This window comes from Desmodus rotundus, chromosome 7, assembly GCF_022682495.2.
Source record: "Desmodus rotundus isolate HL8 chromosome 7, HLdesRot8A.1, whole genome shotgun sequence".
NCBI classification, from domain to species: Eukaryota; Metazoa; Chordata; class Mammalia; order Chiroptera; family Phyllostomidae; genus Desmodus; species Desmodus rotundus.
This window is the reverse complement of record NC_071393.1, coordinates 11,055,980-11,075,845: the sequence shown is the minus strand read 5'-3', so window position 1 is coordinate 11,075,845 and position 19,866 is coordinate 11,055,980. Positions and strand designations below refer to the sequence as shown.

The following is a 19,866-nucleotide window of genomic DNA, read 5'->3' as shown; positions in this document are numbered from 1 at the left end:
AGCTGAGTGCTGCTGGTGGAGGGGCTAAAAGTCACCCTGAGTGCCCACGGCTGGGCAGCCTCCAGTCGACCCGCAGGCTTAAGATTTGTTTCAGCCTGACCTTCTGGCAGGGGCGGGGGGGGGGGGGCACTTCAGAAGCTTGCAGAGATCCTGACCAAGACCTGGAGGCACTTTCTACATGTGGGCAATCTTAGCCTGAGATGCTCCAGCCACCAGTCTCTGGGCTCACACTCTGTCTTCTTGTGACCATGGACATGGATTTCTGTGGCCTGGACACGCTTCCACTCCTGCCAAATGCTGTTGGCTCCCTTTTTTTTTTTTTTTAAGATTTTATTTATTCATTTTTAGAGAGAGGGGAAGGGAGGGAGAAAGAGAAGAAGAGAAACATACATGTGTGGTTATCTCTTGCACATCCCCAACTGGGGACCCGGCCCGCAACCCAGGCATGTGCCCTGACTGGGAATCGAACTGGAGACACTTTGGTTTGCAGACTGGCACTCAATCCACAGAGCCCCACCAGCCAGAGCTGTTTGGCTTTTGTATGGTGTGCATTCATTTGTTTTCCCAAGAGACAGTTGGAGAGCCTATTGTTTACAGGAGGAGAAGAAAATCTTTGTTCTCATTGCTGACACCATACCTTCACTCAGACCCCTTCTGCCTTCTTTCTTCCACCAGACTTTTCCCAGTGCAAAGTGGTTCCTTTGCTCCTGAGGAGGCCTTGACTTTCCTCATTATCTCCTGTCCCATCCACCTACTACCAACTTTCCACTTGGCTTTGCCTTCTGTGACTCACTGGAACTGAAGCCCAAGTGAATCGCCTAGGGGCTCAGTGTGTCTTTTTGTTTCTTTAGCAACCTGTCTGGTCTGTTTTGTTCTAAGCTCTCCAGAGAAGGAGCTTCTACACCTCCCAAAGCCACATGGTGCTAACAGCGTTTGGCTTTTCCCCTGGGGTCTGAAGACTCATTCACGCCCCTTTGAGACTCAGAATGACTGTGTGTCCTGTTCAAGAGGACAGCTGGAATTCTGTAAAAGCACTTGGCAAAGTCGTAAGAGCTAAGTTAATGTCAAGAATTTAGGCCCCTTGCCTTCTCATTTCCCCATGATATCCCCACATCCAGTGCCATTTATGGCTTGGCAGATATTTGCAGGCTGGTATCTTTTCTGTGAATGCTCAGAAGAGGGTCTCTGCTGCTTTGGTAATTTCTTGGGGCCCTGCCTCAACCCTCTCTGGAGACTTTGATCTTATCAGTTGGCTCTTTCCCAGGGGTCTCTGGTAGAGCTTCAGGAAATATGTTGAACCTGACTGGTCCTGGCACCTGGCATTGGGGGAAGGAGGAAGGAGAGATTGCTTCTGAAGGAAAAGCATACTTGGCTTTCTCATTAAAGGATTCCCCTAGGGGATCAGGCAAGCGGCAGATGTATGGGCAATGGCCAGCTGATCCATTTGGAGATAGATTCAGGGTGTGGTGTTCCCCATAAGCCTGGGCAGGCCCTGGGAAACTGGAGCAGAGCTAGATCCCGGCCCGAAACTGGACAAGCTGCAAAGGAGGTTGAGTATGCTGGTTTCAGGTGTGTGGGCTCTGCTCCCTGTGGAGCCTGGGGGTCCAGGGGGCTAGTTTGTCTGGTGCCCAAGCATGCTACTAAAACCTGGAGCTGCACTGATCATTTTTCATTCACCAACCTAGTAACTGGCTAGGTGCTTCAAAGTCTGTCCTCCATGCACCTTTTTAGCCTCTTCTCTCAACACTGCCCAGCACAAATCACCTGCTCCCACTCCTGGATACAAGCTCACTCTGAACCTTCACATCTTCGGGCCTTGCCTCATGTGGTGCTCTCTTCCTAGAAGGCCTTTTCTCTCCTGGTAAGCCTCAGCCCCGTCCATTCCTGGAGAAGCATTCCCCAGTGCCCTGGGGTGCCATTCATCCCTCCCTCCTCTCTCCCCCTAAGCCCCAGGTTCAGTCTGTTGGCCTCTGGTCTAGCTCTAGTATATTTACTCCTGTGCCTACCTCCGGCACTCCAGATGGGCAGTTTCCCTGGGCTTTTTGCTCTTGCATGGCCAGCTCCTTCTCATCCTTCAGCTGCCAGCTCAAACATCACCTACTCAGCAAGAGGCCTTCCTTGACCCCCTGATCAAAAGTAGCTCTCACCCCGACACATTCTCTGTCCCATTGCTCGGTGTTATCACCTTCATAAAACTTAGCAGCGTCTGAAACTATCTTCACTTATTTTGTCAGCTTAGACTGTGTCTCTTCCTCTAGACTGTAAGCTCTCAGAGGGCAGAGACACAGCAGAATGAGTTGATAGTTGGCACCCAATAAATAACTGTTGATTGATTAAATGAAAGCAAGTATGGGGTATTTGATTTGCCCCCTCGCCCCCGGGACTTGGCACAGAGCCTGGGCGCAATAAGTTTGGTTGCTCTGAATATTTGCTGGCAGAAACGGAACCAAGGAACAAGGGATGCAGCGTTCTGCTTGAGGACTGGCAGTTGACTGACAGTTAGGGACCCGTGGTCAGCAAGCCGTTGACTGACGGATGACTGCTGAGTGGCAGCCAACCGACGCTCATCGGGGCTTCTGATTGGCTGGTTGCAGTAGCCCCTTGGAAAGGGGAAGGGAAGGGGGGCTGAGGCGAAGGCTCCGCGTGGAGAGGGGGCGGCACTAGGCGGCAGACGGCGGCCCAGCCCCCAGAGCTGTGCGAGCTACAGTCGCCTCGAACCGAAGAACCGACGTCTCCGCGCATGGGCCGGGCGCGAGGGGCGGGGCGCGCGCGTCACGTGAGCGTGTTTTGGGCACGTGACACGCGCGGGGCCAAGGCTGGCCCCCGCCCCCTCCTCTCCTTCCCTCCGCGGGTGTAAGCCGAGCGGCCTCGCCTCACCGCCTAGCGCCCCCCTCTGCTGCCGCCGCTGCCGTCACCTCCGCCCGCCGGCCATGTCCCCCGGCCGCCGTCGCCGCCGCCGCCCGAGCACGGCGCTCCTGCGGCCCTGCGCGCACTGAGCGCGGGGCCCACTTGCCGTCCGCCCCGGGGCCCCCTTGTTCTCGGCGCCGCCGCCGCCGCCATGTTGGGTTTAGAGCCGCAGCGGAGTCGCCGCCGCCGCCGCCGGTGAAGGAGGCCGAGAGCGGAGCCCGCCCCGCCCCGGGGCCCAAGGAGCGGGGCCGCCTCGGAGCCCGGCCTCTCGCTGCCCGCCGCCTTCCCGGTCCGCCCGCCGTGCGAGCGAGGGAGCGAGCGCCGGGCCGCGGCCGCGCCTTCCGCTCGCGGCCCGAGCGAGCCCGCTGCCCGTTCGTTCCCCTGCTGCCGGGCCGGGCCAGAGCCTGTAGCGGAGCCCTTGAGAGTCAGCGCCATGGCGGAGCAGACCTACTCGTGGTGAGTGCCGGGCTTCGGCGGGCAGGGGCGCGGCGAGGGTGGGGGTCGGGACGCCGGCGCGGCGGGCCCGGCCGGCCCGGGGGGAAGAGGCGGAGGAACAGGTGCGTGTTGGGGGGGCCGCGTGTCGGGGTGCACGCCCCCCTCGTTCCCACCAGAGGGGGCGGCTGGTGCTCTGGGGAGGCGGCGCGGCCGGGGACTCGGCGTCCGAGAAGGGGACTGGAGGAGGAGGAGGAGGTGGTGGCCGCGGCGGATGTCATCTGGTCTTGGGTGGAGCAGGTGATGGTGCAGGGAAGCATGACCCCAGGGGCGAGAAGCCCACGGATGGGAAGTTGAGTCCCATGAGCACCTCGGAACTGTCTTGAGCGTGTGGCTCCTGGGCAGGAGGAATGGAAAGGGTGGAGAGAAGCGGGTCCGGGCAAAGGTGGGCCACTGGGCTCCGTGAGAAGAACAGGTGATGAGGCCGAACTTGGAACTTGTGAGCAAGGAGTAGCCGCGTCACCTGGGGCTGCTGCTTAGCGCTGGGATGGGGAGTGAAGGGAGAGAGCGTCTTGGAAACCATGGAGGGAGTCCCTGATGAAGACGTCGGAAAGGGAGCCACTTTGGATAACCAACTTACGGAAAGGAAGTCGGCAATAGTGGGGCATGGGCAGAATCTGGTAAGGGTTGGTACTGTTCTTCAGAATTCAGAGTGGCATGGAGCCCTGGGTCAGGTGTGGAGTTGGAGGACCTGCAAGTTATGTCTATTTTCATGGCACTTTAAAAGTTATTAAATAGCTTATTAAGGACTGAGAGGCGTACTATGTACAATAGTTTATGAAGTGAGAACATACCTATCCTGAGAAGGGAGGGCCAACCAGGGTTTGGGGAAAGGGAGATGAGAGGCCTCCGTTCAGCATGCAAAGGTGGAATATTTGCAGGAGGGTTTGAGAGGATGGTGATGGTATCTCTGAAGAGTGGGAATTGGAGGGTGAGGAAGCAAGAAAACAGATGATGGTAGATTGTTAGAGGTGGTTTACTCCTTGAAGCAAATGTGGTTTGGGACGGAACTGTGGGTTTTCCCTTCTTAGAGAGGAGCATGCTAGAGGGGGAAGAGCTTGGCGTTTGGAGTTGGAAGACTTGGCTTGGAGGTCCGGTTCACCGCTAACCTGCCTTACAACTAGACAAGATAGTAAGGTCTCCATTGTTTTTTCGTATGGATAAATAGAGGAATTACCCTTTCACAGGCTGTAAGGATTAAATGGGTAACTAACTACAAAGCACATGACAAACTGAAGTGCTGTATTTTCCTGTGTTGTAATTATCTTAGGGAAACGGCAAAGAAATGGGTCGTATCTGAAAATAGACTGGTTCGAGGTAGGTCCTAACTGAGTGAGTGACTTGGGGTCAGTGAGTCAAGAACTCGAGTCTCCACGTAGGGAAAGGATCGGTGGTTGAAGGGGATAACTGAAAAGTGAACTTCAGTGATGTGTGTGCAATCTCAAGAAGATAACTGCGACATTGAAAGAAATGCTAAAGAATTAAAATCTTCGTGAGTAGTTGTGACTGCACATGTGTTTTTTTAAAAAACGCGTGAACTAATTTGATAGTTTTCAGCAACAGTGAGCTGCCTCTCAGCAGCGGGTGATACGGAACACAAGATTGCAGTTGGAGCTTTTTATGGACTAGGACTCCAAGGTGCAGGCGCTCCTGTCCTGGGCTAACTCACGCACCGTGGCCCAGCTGAGAGTCAGCACGGCTGCCCTTCTGTTTTCACTGTGCTGTGTAGAGGCCTTGAGTGGTTGACAGCGTAAACACAGTGGCCAAGAATAGGGACAATGAGAGTGTCTTACAAGGTCAGTGGCCATACACTATCTCTGTATGATGTTGGACGGCTGTACTAGTTGCGGGGGAGGGAATTTTGTGAAATTTGACAGTTTACAAGAATTGCCCTACTAACATATTCTTCCAATCTCAGCTCCCTTCATTTGCTTCACAGGCCGAGCTCCTTGAAATCACAATGCTTAGCCCTTCACATGTAGCTTTCGCATGTTTTGAGATGAAAGTTCTTACATCATCGTGAGAGGGTGGTGTGGTCAGGCACATAGAGGAATCAACCAATGAATGCATAAATAAGCGGAACAACAAACCGATGTTTCCTTCTCTCCTTTCCCCTTCTCTAAGATCAGTAAATAAAAATTTTTCAAAAACTGGTCGTGAGTTTATAATTGTTGAATCCCAGTGATGAGTACATGTGGGTTCATGATTTTATTCTGTATACTTTAACAGGTTTTAATTTTTTTTTTTACAGCCCCTATACATAAATTCATGCTGCTTTTTGGTCTCTTGTGGTTTCTTTCTTCCTAGAAAATTCTGTCAAAATCCTGTTATCCGAGGGTCCAGCTCAAATTCCGCTAGCTGTGAAGCATTTTCTGACCTCCCAACAAAAAATTACCTTTTTTTAAAAGATTTTATTCATTTATTTTTAGAGAGGGGAAGGAAGAGAGGGAGAGAAACATCAATATATGATTGGTTGCCTCTCCTGCACCTCTTACTGGCCTGCAACCCAGGCATGTGCCCTGACTGGGAATCGAACCACGGACCCTTTGGTTTGCAGGCCGGCTCTCAATCCACTGAGCCACACCAGTCAGGGCTGATCGCTTTATTTTTAATACCTGTAGTTCTGTCTGCATCACTGCTCCCTTTTCACCTGTGAGCACCTAATCTTCTCAATGGTTTGCAAACTCCAGGAGGATAAGGATGTTATTACCTGAATCTTTGCCCTCTTGTAGTGCCTAGCATTACTGCCTTGCCCGTAGCTCCTCCTTAGTACGTACTGAGTGATTGAGTATGATAGTAGATTTTTAGGGTGGCTCATCCATTGTTGAAGGAGTAATTAAGCATAAGAGAAGCTACAGATAGATGTTTATAATCCATGTAGTTATAAATGAGAGCTTTTGGTAATTTCGTTTTCTGGTGTCTCAGTGCTGTAAGGGTGAGGAATACCATCTCTTAATACTAAGTTTTAAATAAAAGCTATTGACAGAAGAAATTAAAATAATTGGTAGCAAACACCACAATCTTTATTATGATTTAACTACAAGATTCTGCTGACATTCTTTTTTTTTTAACAAAAAGATTTTATTTATTTTTAGAGGGGAAAGGAGAAAGAGGAGAGAAACATTGATTGGTTGCCTCAGTCACGCCCCCTACTGGGGACCTGGCCCGCAACGCAGGCATGTGCCCTGACTGGGAATCGAACCAGGGACCTTAGGGTTCACAGGCTGGCCCTCAATCCACTGAGCCACACCAGCCAGGGCTGTTTGTATTCTTTTTACTCTTAAATACTGAGGAAATGAAAGAAGGCATGTGAAAACAAATTGAAGGTGCCAAGTAGACTTTTACTAATTTGAGAAAAACACCTTGTTCAATGTATATTTATGAGCAGTTGCTTCAGTGTAACTTCTGTGAGAAACAGGAACCTGTCAATGCAGTACTTCTACATAACTGCACTAGAACCTTGCTAAAAATTACTGATTTTAGGTTTAATGTTGGTTTAGGAGGAAAAGGAAGTCAACGTATGCGAACCTCATGCAAATGAATTTTGTTATCAAAGTAGGGTAATAATTTACTTAGTAGTGGTTTTTTTTATGTGCTAGGGCTTTGTAAGCATTGCAGTGTAAGGAAACTGAGGCTCAAAAAGTTGAAGTAAATTACCCAAGGGTGTAAAATAAAGAAGTTCAACGTCAAGGCTGTGACACCAAGACTTTGACATTGAATCTGTCTCTTCCATTTCCACAATCTATCAGTACTCACCCCTCTTTTGCCTGAGTCCCTATTATTCTCCTAGCCAGTTCCCTCCATTCTCCACACAATGGCCATTCTCCTCAGTGGCCTTATGACAGCCCCAGTCAGATCATGTCAGTCCTTTGCTTAAAACTCTTCAGTGGCCTTTGGCTACATGTAGAATAAAATCAGAACTCCTTACTAGCTCTTCACGGTCTCATCTTTCTCTGTGTCTGAGAGGATGACAGTCAGTAAACAAACTAAAAGTTACACAAGAATAAGATTCTTTCTGTTTTAGGCGCTGGCTGGGTATCTCAGTTTGTTAGTATTGGCCGGATACACCAAGATCACAGGTTCGATGCCCGGTCAGGGCACATACAAGAAGCAACAGTGAATGCACAAATAAGTGGAACAACAAATCGACCTCTCCCTCTCCCTCCCTCCTTCTCTCTCTCTCCCTCCCTCCCTCCCTCCTCCTCTCTCTCCCTTCCCCCTCCACCCCCTTATCTCTCCCCCCTTTCTCTCTCCCCTCTTCCCTCCCTCTCCCTCTGTCTGTGTAAAATCAATAAATAAAATTAAAAAAAAGATTCTTTCTGTTTTAGTATAGTAGTCTTTCCAGTGAATGAGAATGCTTGCCCCTGGGCTACCTATCTTACAGTCTAATCTAAGGATTGCATTATATGGAGGTGATATATTGTGATAATGGAAACTATCCTATCAGGTGTTTGCAAATAGCACTAAACCTGAAAATAAAAATAATACCTCTAGACCTAATGGAAGTCACTTCTACTTTCTGGTTGTGGTTGTATGTCATTATTACAATGTGTTTGTTGTAATCATATCTGATTGTGTGATCACTGCATCTGATGAAAGTTTTTCAGAGAAAGACTAGTGGAAAATGTGTGTCTAGCAAATCATAGACTTTAGATTTGCTCATTATTTTTAGAACATGTTTTGCCTATAGTTAAAGTGCTATGATAATGTTTTGGCGATGTGTGATTCAAACTAAAATTAGCCAAAGCTAAGAGCATGAATTTGTATTGAAATAATTTTCCTCAGCGTTTCTTATAAAGCCTTTAGGGGAAAAAAGTTGGAGTGTTTATAACAATATCAGTCTGTAATTTGTCAAGTAGTACTAGGAATTAAAATGCCCAACATTCATGCATTTTTCAAAATAGATTTTTCTGTGATCATTTATTTTAGAGGTGAACGCCGCCGAGTTGTGAGATGTTATGAGCTGTGTAATTGCAGTTCACTTCAACGCTAATAACTTACTTAGTTTTACCATTCGCATCTGCTTCATCACACCCTCTCATAGAGAACCAGCGGATTCCCTGAGAAGAGTATCCAAGCAAATGCTGTTTTATTTCATTTGGCTGCATTTGGCATCTGAGACATGTGACTGATATTCCTGGCAATGGAGCCATAAGGGTAATTTGATTTTTAAAATTCTGTACCATATTTTCTTAAGTTTCATGGTCCCTTCTTAGGAATTAAGGAAAATACTAGTTTTATTTGTTGTGTGTATATATCACGAAACCACTTTGAGTAGTTGTAGCATATTTTCTAATCCTCACTTAGGAGTTAGAGGCAAAGTGCTCCTCGTCTGGTATTTTAACCTCTGAGGTGTCTAGAGGGGCTCCAGGCGACTTCGTAGGGAAAGATCTTCAGTCAGTCCTTGTGATCCTTGCAATGAATCGTTACCTCTCAGATTTTGTCAATAGGTCTAAGGCCACAGCTTAAAACAAAACATGCATTATTTGTGATAAGACTAGATTGGGTTGCTATGAAAAAGTTAGGTTTGAAAATATTTTTAAGATATTAGAATAATGAATATGCATTGCCTAATAGAGACCTAGTAGAAAATCCCATTTCTTGGTTTGTGGGTTTCACCCTCACCTGGTAGGAAAATCTGATAATCTCTGTTTTGGAGTTCTAGTGTCCATAGTGAAGAACCACTAAAGGATATTTTAAAAAGTGCACTAGTCCTGGCTGGTGTGGCTCAGTGGATTGAGTGCCGGCCTGCGAACCAAAGGGTCTCTGTTTGATTCCCAGTCAGGGCACATACCTGGGTTGTGGACCAGGTCCCCAGTTGGGGGCATGTGAGAAGCAACCACACAGTGATGTTTCTCTCCCTCTCTTTCTCCCTCCCTTCCCCTTCTCTAAAAATAAACAAATGAATACTTGAAAAAAAAAAAAGTGCACTAAAGTAAAGGTGTGTTCTAGTTATTTACACACTTCTGGATTCTATGGAATATAGGTGATTACCCAAAAAAGTGTTTAACTTTGTCACTGCTGCTCATTAAATTTTTATCTGAAATACCGAGATATGAGAATGATTCTGTTCTGGTTTCTTGGAATCAGGATATCCTTAGTTTGAGGGTGATTGTCACCTCTGATCGTGACCTCGTCTTGTCTTAGTCCCAGTGTTGTGTTTTGTGCAATGGTTATGCCTGGCCTGCTCCACAGGGTGTGTGTGAGGGGTCCGTGGATAATGGATGGAGAACGCTTTGTAATTTCCGAAGTACAGTGTGAAAGCAGGCTATCTGGTCTCTCCATTGTTAGAGCTAGATAGGTTCTAGCTCGAGTTCCTCACCAAAGCAGTGATTTTTCTTGTTTCACAATTCACCCAGCACTTAAACTTTGACATGTGCATTCTAGTGAGAGTTCTGTTAACATGTTCAAATAATGCCGTGTACGAAGAAATAGAAATACTTCTGCAGATTGTCATTGAGTTAGTGTTGTCTGTGACACGTAACAAAGTCGTTTCCTCAGAGTCATAAGTTTCATTGTCCATTGCTGCATTCCGTAAAACAAGATATCGTGGGTTTAATAGCGACTTTTTTCATAAGATACTTTTGTTTTGATGTTTTGAAGGTAATTTCCTTCGGAAGTTACCCAGATGAGGAAAGAGCAGTGGTGTGCATAATCTTAATCTTCTCCTGGTTTTCTTTGGGATGCACAGGAAATTTTTCCACCTTAGGAGGCCTAAGGAGGGGCTGTTAGCAGTTTCTTATCTGTTTTCTTACTCCACACCAGGTCTGCCAGGCACACCCACTTCCCTTTATCTGAGGGCTTCAGACTTGGTCACTTGGGTGGCAAAGTACCTGGTTATATAGACATTTCGACCTTCCTGATTTGACTAAATCTTCTGGATCTACCTGATATCCTCGACTTTGAAAACTTTAACTATATGCGTTGACTTTATAAACTTTTAGAAATTTATATTCATTTCTCAAAAATGCTTGCAAAAGACTACTGGTAGAAGTAAAAGTTAGTTCTAGAGAATGTTCTTTTATCCATGCCATTGATTATTGCAAGCACTGATACCTTAAAAATATTAAGATCTAATACCTTAAAACTATTTCAGACATAACTTTTCCCTAGGTGCTCAATCTAGTGTTTTTACAGATATGCCACGTGGGACCACAGCTGGTCTAGCTAGAGGTAAAGATTTGAGATAAAGTCACTTAACCAAGAGGGAGTGTGTAGAGAGGAGGGAACGGGAGGCCAGAAGTTGAGTTTAGGAAATAACAATTGAAAAATGGGAGAAGGAAGAGTCAAAGGAAGCTCCATCAGAGGTAGGATAATTAGGAAAGTGCAATGGTGATGAAAGAAAAAGCACAGAATTTTTAGGGGCAGGAATGTAAAAAGCTGCAGGGTTCAAGGAAAGAAAATCCAGGCTATTGAATTTACAAAGGAAGTCGCGATTGAAAGTGCACTAATAAAGATCAGAGTTGTGAGGGCGAAAGGCAAATTCTGGCTGGGAAATGAAGAAATCCAGGCGTCCTTTCCTATTGCACTTGCCCTTTGTTTGAGAAGCGAGGTGTGAAGGACAGAAAGAGGGAGGATGGCTGATGCAGACCACAGGGTCATAGGGTCCTTTGTTTTCTTTCCTAATGAGGGAGAGAATTGTGTATTTGAAGCCATAGAGGAGGAGAAATTTATCTTGGAAAGAAATTTTTTTTAGCTCTAGTTTAAGTTTAGAGATTATTACTTTTAAAAAAAAATCATAGATTTGTCGTGAGTTGTGAAGAGAACTTAGTGGGGAATGAATGCTTGGTGTGTACATTGATCTTTACATCGTCACTAGTTCCGATTGTATTGCACTTGGATGTGCTTGGGTTTTTAAAAATTGCCTTTGCTATAACATCCAACCGCTTCAGTCTGACTTTCAAAACAATCTGGCCTTGTAACCTTACTTCCCTAGATTTTCTTTAAAATACTTACTTCAGCCAAACTTGGTTAATCACTTGTTTCCCTTTTTAGTTAAGCTGACTCATGTACCTGGTTAGCCTTTCTTCCACGTCTTTCAGTATGTTAAATAAGCCTTACCCATCTTCAAGATTCACTTTTTATAACAGCATTCTGATTGGCCCAAGGGGAGTACTCTTCTGGTAGTTCTTTATCCAATCCCATCATACGGCAGCACTTACGGTTTTCTGATTTTGTATTGAATGTGTTTATGTGGCTGTCTTCCCACCTTTAACTCTGTAAGGATGGGATCAGTCATTAATTTCACGGTGCAAGGACCTACACATAGTAGGTGCTCAGATTTTTAAAAAAAGAATAAATATTTTGGTTGTGAAATTTGCTACATGTTGGATTTTAGAATAGATTACCTCCCTAGAAATATGCCAGGGCACATAAAGGAGAAAATACTCACCTAACATCTCTTTGTTCTTTGAAGAAAATACGATGTAAAATTGTGCCTATTAAGTTGGGTCAAGTGTTATGACCCGATTTGCCTAACATCCTAATAGTTACACAGCATTTAGAGGAAGAAAGTGGCTCAGCCTGTAACTGCACACCTAAGGGTGCCATTTACAAAGGACCATAGGCCCTTTAGAGTAGTCTTCATTTACCTCCAGCCTCGTCTCCAACTTGACCTTGGTCACGTACTTACACTTTATCTGCCGAACAGGTGCTTGTTACATATGTGACTTACTATTATTTTTTAAGTGGAGAAGCTCTGCTTTTTTTTTTTTTTTTTTTTTTTTGCAATTAGCAAAAACGGTTTTCGGGGAAAATTTTCTGTAACATACTCAAATGAAAATATTTTGCGGGAAACTTCCTTTGAGGCATGAGCTGTTAAACTATATGGAAATCAGTTTCTGAGCAATTTAACGTTTTCTCTCGTTATTTCAGAAATTCATATTCTTTGTATTTAAGTTTTTGTTTATAAAGCTAAATATTTTTTAAAAGACAAATTTGTTTTGCCTTCATATTTTTCCTCTTTCTAAAAGACTTTTCTGTTTTTAGCTTATTTCTTGTCTCTTTTTTTAGTGATTATTATTAAAAAAGGGACAACTAAAAAAGTTTTTGGCCTGGTGTGTGCTTATTTGTTTGTTTGTTTGTTTGTTTACTTATTGTGCCCTCACCTGAGGCCATGCTTTGATTTTAGAGAGGGGGGAGGGAGGAGGGAGGAGGGGAGCTTGACAGACAGACATCCATGTGAGAGAGAAACATCAAAATCTGTTGCCTCACGTATGTGCCCCAACCCCTGACCAGGGATCCAACCCCCAACCCAGGCATGTGCCCTGACTGGGAATCAAACCTGCAACTTTTGGTGCTGGGGATGATGCTTCAACCAACCTTGCCACCCTACCAGGGCTCTCATTTTTTTTTTATATACATTTTTGACCACTACAAGTTTATTTAACAAAAGTGCAATGTGAAAATGTACACAATTCGATTTTTTTTTAAAGATTTTATTCATTCACTTTTAGAGAGAGAGGAAGGGAAGGGGGGAGGGGGGGAGGGAGAGAGAGAGAGAGAGAGAGAGAGAGAGAGAGAGAGAGAGCGCCTACCTCTAAACGGAATTCGTTGCCTCTCTTATTCTCCCTCAGGAGACCCAGAATGTTTTATATTTTTAAATAGCTTTTTTGAGTTATAAATCACACACAACTCACTCATTTAAAGTGTACAGTCCAGTATGGTTTTTAGTACATTCATAGAGTTTTGCAGCCATCACCACAATCAATTTTAGAACATTTTTTTCATCCCCAAAGAAATTCCATACCCATTAGCAAATAATTACTCCCTTCCCCCTTTACTCCAACCCCTGGCAGCCACTAATATACTTCTGGGTTCTTCGTCTGTGCCCTGCAATGGAATAACAATAATATGGTCTCTTGACTTCTTTCGCTTCGGTTAATGTCTTCAAGCGTCATCCACGTCGTAGCGTGTATTAGTCTCGTTCCTTTTTATTGCTGAGTGATTTTCCACTGCATGATAGACCACACTGCATGTTTTCCATTCCCCAAACATCGATGGGTGTTTGTTTGGGTTGTTTTTATTTTTTGGCTATTATGACTAGTGCTGCTGTTAACATACAAGTTTTTGTGCAGATGTGTGTTTTCATTTCTCTCGGAGTGGATTTGCCGGCTCATAGGATTTCTCTGTGCTTAAGGTTTTGAAAAACTGCCAAAGCAACTGTAACATTTTATATTCCCACCAGCAATTTCTCCATTTGTCATTGATCATCTTTTTTATTAAAGCCGTCCTAGTGTGTGTGTGTTTTTATATGTGTAATGCTTATATTTAAGGGTTTATGGGGAAAGAAGCATCGGTTTAAAATAGGAGATTGGTTTGTAGGATCCTTGCCCTGACAGGGATCCTAGGCCTCCAGACCTGGGATCCGATGTGCAGCTGAGGTATGTGCCCTGACTGGGAATCGAACCTGCAAACTTTGGTTATGGGACAATGCTCCAACCAGCTGAGCCATACAGGTCAGGGTGAGGCTATTCCTTATTTCTTTTACATGTTGGCATCATTGGGGAGAAATTAGCCTTAGGTAATTGTTACATTAGTTCCTTCCCTTTGGGTAAGTGAATGACCAAATTACTCTGGCAACTTGCTATGTTATTTTTAGTCCTGGGGTTGTGACTGGTTTAATGACTGAAGTTTTTGTTTGTTTTTGTGGGTGTTGGGGGCAGGGGAGGAAGTCATCCTCCAAATATCTTCTTTGCCAAGAAGGTAATCACTAGAGGAATTGGTTGTAAAGTGTGACCTTTTCTGGGGTAGTATTGTGTATAACAGAAATAGAATAAAAGGTGCATATGAATTTAAAGTTTTCTAGTAGCCACATTAAAAGTAAAAAGAAGCAGGGGAAATTAATTTTAATATACTTAGCCCAGTATATCAAAATATTAATCATGCCATCGATTGCATGTAATCAATACAAAAATTGTTAACACAGTATTTTATAATAGGGTGTTTTTTGTTTTTTTTTTTTTTTTTTTTTTAAGTATTGCTGGTGTGGCTCAGTGGATTGAGCGCTAGCCTGTGAACCTAAGGGTCACCGGTTCATTCCCAGTCAGGGCACATGCCTGGGTTATGGGTCCGGTCCCCAGAAGGGGGCGTGCGAGAGGCAACCACACATTGATGTTTCTCTCCCTCTCTTTCTCCCTCCCTTCCCCCCCCCCTAAAAATAAATGAAATAAATTTTTTAAAAGAAATACTTTTGGGTATTTATTGATTTTAAAATTTATTAATTTTTGAGAAAAGTGGGGGAAAGAGAAAGAAACATCAATTTGTTGTTCCACGTGTTTATGTATTCATAATTTTTTTTATTGATTCCTGCGTGTGCCTTCACGGGGGATTTAACAGCCTTGGCATATTGGGATGATGCCCTAACCAACTGAGCTACCCAGCCAGGGCTACATTATTTTTAAGTACGGTGTCTTCTCAGTTTAGACTAGTCACATTTGAAGAGCTCAGTAGCTGTATGTGACTAGCAGCTACCATATTGAACAACACTGTCCTGGAGGTCTAACAGCTTCTGTTCACATGTATGTATGATGTTTATCTTTAGTAAAAACAGACAAGTGCTTGGTCAACCTGTATTACTGTTCTTTAAATTTTATGTTGTTAACTGCCCTTTCTAAAAAAAATGTAGAAGAGGATCTTTAGAGGGGAACAGGGAAGCAAGCTCCTTCCAGCTCAGATTTATTGGTTATGAGTAGAGGTTAACAGGAGGGAAAAAAAAATTGGCCTCATTACCAGGTTCTATAGTTCCTAGCAGATGAAAGAAATCTGTTGGAACTGCTATTGTTTGGTCCTTAATTCTAATTGTTCTAGATGTTCGGGGTCTGCTTTGGCCTGTACTTTTATCAGTTATATGCTACTGTACTGTTTAACCACATAGCTTACTTAGTTAGAATAAGGTTGTAGATTTGATCTAATGAATGAATGACTATGCCTGTTGGGCTTCACTATAATAACAGGATCCTCTCTCTTCCAGTTTACAGTGTTGTTAGAGACTGCTGGCATTTCCTGTGTCAGATGCCAGTAAATGTAATTAAGACAAGTTCAAGAGGAAGATGTTACAGGACCATTGTATAGATGGTGTCCCAGTCAGTCATTTGATTTTTTATTTTAGAGAGACGGGAAGGGAGGGAGGGAGACAGAAAGGGAGAGAAACATTGATGCACAAGAGATAAATTGATTGGTTGCTTCTGGTATACCTTCAACGGGGGACCTGGCCCGCAACCCAGGCATGTGCCCTGACCAGAAATCAAACTGGCGACCTTTTAGTTTGCTGGCTGTCACTCAGTCCACTGAGCTACACCAGCCAGTGCTAGAGGGACTGAATTTGGTCAAAATTGCCTTAATATTTAAATACCTTTACTCAAAGCTTACATTTTCTAATATGCCTCAGTTCCCGCCACTTTCTGTTGTTGTACAGTGAACTTATACATTACTAGTTGATATTCTTTACCTGGCCCCTGAAGGCAATTGAATTGTGACCCCTCGGTGTCTGTGATCATTTCTAGGTCTTTGCCTCGAGGATGGGTTAGGGATAAGGAGAAAACTGACCAGCATCCCTGTGACACTGGATATGGGAACCTGCATGTTTAGACACAAATATTTTCACCAGATTTGATCATTGCATTAAGTGTTTCTGACTGTTGGATGCCTTCGTATGCTCACAAATGTTTTCATCAGCTATTGTTCTGGTTTTCTGACCACTGACATGCAGTTATTATAAATGGAACATTCATGTGCTTTTGGATTGGGGGGTCTATAAATGGAATTCGCTGACCAAGAGAACAAGGGTCACTACTTAATTTACACAGTATATCCTACAATATTCATCTTTGAACTCTTGGAATTTATGATAGTGTGGACAGAGGGCCTGTTTGCAAGTGAATTTGAATTTGAAGGCCATGGGAAACCCTTCAGTTACAGAGGGGAAGAATACAGTGAGTAACACTGTCTTTTGGATCAACAGCTTATTTGCTGGCTATGTTGAGTTTTTGATGGACATTATGGTTCTGATAACTTCCAAATAATTAACTTCTTTTTCCCCCTTAGTTTCCATCTATCCTACACCAGTAACTTCTTCATTTTTGAAATGTGCTTGAAAGCCTTAACCTTACTGAGAGAGATTCTGTCTTTCAGTTGTTGAGTTTGAAGTGTTTTGAGTGCACAGTCTGCGGTGACTAAGCTCTGAGTTGATTGGACCAGTGGGGACAGAATTGGAAGCTTTACCTCTTCTTTGGTCCTGTGAACTAAATAATTCCATTCCTTTGATGGCAAAACCTAAGTTAGAGGTCTTCTGGTGGCAAAAACAGAAGCCCTTAACTGACATGAAGTTTTTTATAGTACCTGTTTATTCCACTTAGTGTGACTCTTCACTTTGCTGCAGAAATATTTGTGTTTCATTACAGGGTACTGCCTGAGACCCTGCTGGGAATGTTAAGTAATTGTAACACTACCTAAAGACAGTACGTTGCTTTTCTAAAAGAAAAAAAAAAATCAGGATTCTGAAACATCTCTGGCCAAAAGATTATGGAACTTTAATACATATTTTATTGGTGCAATTTTGGAAAATGTAGATAAACACAAAAAGAAAAGAAAGCCACTCAGAATCCCACCAGCCCCCAGAGATCTTCGTTAAATTTGTTAAATATCTTTCAGTTCTTTGAAAAATACATGTATACTTGTGATTGTTGATTTATTTTTTAAGATTTTTCTTTATTCATTTTTAGGGAGAGGAAAAGGGAGGGAGAAAAAGAGGGAAACACTAGTGTGTGGTTGCCTCTCATATGCCCCCTACTGGGGACCTGGTCCACAACCCAGGCATGTGCCCTGACTGGGAATCGAACTGGCGACCCTTTGGTTCGCAGGCTGGCACTCAGTCCACTGACCCAAAGCAGCCGGGCTAATTGTTGATTTTTTTTTTTTAATTACACAAAAATTTGTTGTTGAAAATCAGAAATCCCGAATAAGGAATAATTAAAAAATTATAATTCCCTAAAATTTAACTTATCTGGAAAATTCATGGTAACATTTTGTTATCTTCTTGGGAATTACAGAAACTACAGATCATCTTTTACATGAAAACAAAAGAGTTTCATGCTGTTTCTATTTTTATGTGATATTTAACATCTACAGAGAATATGTTTTGTGTATGTAAGTTACCAACAAATGTTCATGAACTTCACCAATCAACTAAAGAACTACAGGATTTCCGGTACTCTTGGAGTTTTCCTGTGGACTCCCTGATTGCTCATTCTGCCTCTGTGCTCCCTCCCAGGGACACACTGTCGTTATTCCCTTGTTTTTTAGAAAACTAAGTTTATGTTTACTATAGTTTGTATGTTTTACTGTACAGCATATTTTTTAGTTTTGCTTTAATTTTTTTGTTCTGGTTTTTTTTTTAGGTCTGCTTTTTTGGACAAAGTTGAGTGTTAATAGAGATGGTATATATTGTCTTTTATAATTTGCTCTTCTTCAGTCAGTGTTGTTTCCAAGGTTTGTCCCAGCTGTTGCACTCATTTCTGTTGTTGTATAATGTTCCATCCTGGGAATATATTTACTATAATTTATTTATACTGTTGATGGACATTTTGGTTTCCCATTTAGGGCTATTTCAAAGAGTTCTGCTGTGAACATTCTTGTACATATTGCTGGTGCTCATATTGAAGAGTTTTGCTAGGGTTTCTCCCCAGGGCCGAACCTATCCATCTCTTTTATTGTGAATGTGGTGTGTCATGAGAGATCCTTTTCCAGCCTGAGTCTTAAAGGTATCCTCCAATTGTTTTCCTTCTAAATAGGTGGTAGGTTAGGGTTAATACTTTGCCTTACACAAGTTTTTAAATTTAGAACTTAGGTTAAATATAGAATTTAGTGTAAATTGAGGTAGGTTTAGATTAAAATAACACATAGAATGAAGTTTTCTTTATGGGTGAGTTAGGAATCTAGTTATACCAGTGTATTTTATCGAATTAGTCCCTTCTTTCTTCAGTGACCTCTGATGGCACCTCTGAGATTCTTTCTGGGGTGTGTGTACAAGTGCAAGTAACATTAAAAGGTAAATAGTACGTTGTTACCTGCTTTTTCTATGTAATATATAGAACTGTCAAAATATTAACTATTAATATATTTTCATACCATTAAGTATGTCATAGATCCGTGTTTTTAGTAGACCACTACATCCAACCCCTCTTTGTTATATTGCATTCATTCCTGATTCCGCTCCGAGAAAACAACCAGCTTTCTCTCTATCCTTCTAGAAATGCATGCATGAAAGCACATATTTTTGTATAATCCTTTATAATCCTCTCTTTTTTATTCTGGTAAAATACACAAAACAAAAATTTCCATTTAGCCATTTTTATTTTATTTTTTTTGTTTTTAAAAGACATTTTATTTTAATATGTCTTGTTCAACTCATTTAACCATTTTTATACGTACAGTTCAGTGGCATTAAGTACATTCATGTTGTTGTACAACATCACCACTGTTCGTTCCAGAACTTTTTCATTTTGCAAAACTGAAACTGTACCCATTAAACACTAAGTCCCCATTCTACCCTCCTCCGGTCCCCTTGCAACTATCATGCTGCTCTGTCTCAATGAATTTGACTAACTCCTATAAGTGTTATCATACAATATTGTTCCTTTTGTGACTGGCTTGCTTCCCTTAGCATAATGTCTTCAAGGTCCATCCATATTGTAGCAGGTGTCAGAATTTCCTTCCCTTTTAAGATTGAATAATATTGGTTATATGTGTGTACCACTTTTTGTTACTTTACCAATCAATGGACATGGATTGCTTCCACCTTTTGATTATTGTGAATAATGCAGGTACGAATATGGGTGTACAAATTTGTGTTCCAGTCCCCGTTTTCAGATCTGGATCTATACCCAGAAGCGAGATTGCTAGGTCATATGGTAAATCTGTGCTTAATTTTTTGAGGAACTGTTGTACCGTTTTCCATAGTAGCTGCACCCCTTTTACATCCCCACAAGCAGTGCACAGGGGTTCAGTTTCTCCACGTCCTCGCCAGCACTTTTTTTAATAATAGCCATTCTGATGGGTGTGTAGTGGTATCTCATTATGGGCTTGATTTACACTTTCCTAATGATCAGTGATGTTGAGCATTGTTTCATGTGCTTATGGGTCATTTGTATCTATTTGGAGAAACCTGTTAAGTCCTTTGCCCCTTTTTTTATTCTACTGGTTTGGTTTTGTTGTCGAGTTGTAGTCCTTCTCAGTGACACAACGTGAAGTACTTCCCCCCATTCTGTATGTTGCCACTTTGTAAGTAGTGTCTAGTATTCTTTGGTACACATAAGCTTTTAATTTTGATGAAGTCTCAATTTGTTTTTTCATTCATTGTCTGTGCTTTTGGTGTCATATCCAAGAGACCATTGCCAAATCGAGTGTCACAGCTTTTACCTTATATTTTCTTCTGAGAGCTTCATAGTGGTTTTTTTGTTTTTGTTTTAA

The 19,866-nt window shown here is 43.1% G+C and overlaps 1 protein-coding gene across 2 annotated transcripts in view; it reads left to right on the top strand.

The window, feature by feature from the left end:
* The first annotated feature begins 2,822 nt into the window (after positions 1 to 2,822).
* SPPL3 (signal peptide peptidase like 3) overlaps positions 2,823 to 19,866 on the top strand; it is a 71,200-nt gene continuing 54,156 nt past the window's right edge. The window contains exon 1 of one of the 2 annotated variants that reach the window (XM_053927922.2): positions 2,823 to 3,363. In XM_053927922.2, the coding sequence (XP_053783897.1) occupies positions 3,341 to 3,363 (23 nt within the window). In that variant the 5' untranslated portion in view covers positions 2,823 to 3,340. Of the gene's footprint in view, positions 3,364 to 3,876; positions 4,020 to 19,866 lie in introns of those variants that run through there. The other variant, XM_024566726.4, reaches the window with a different exon arrangement.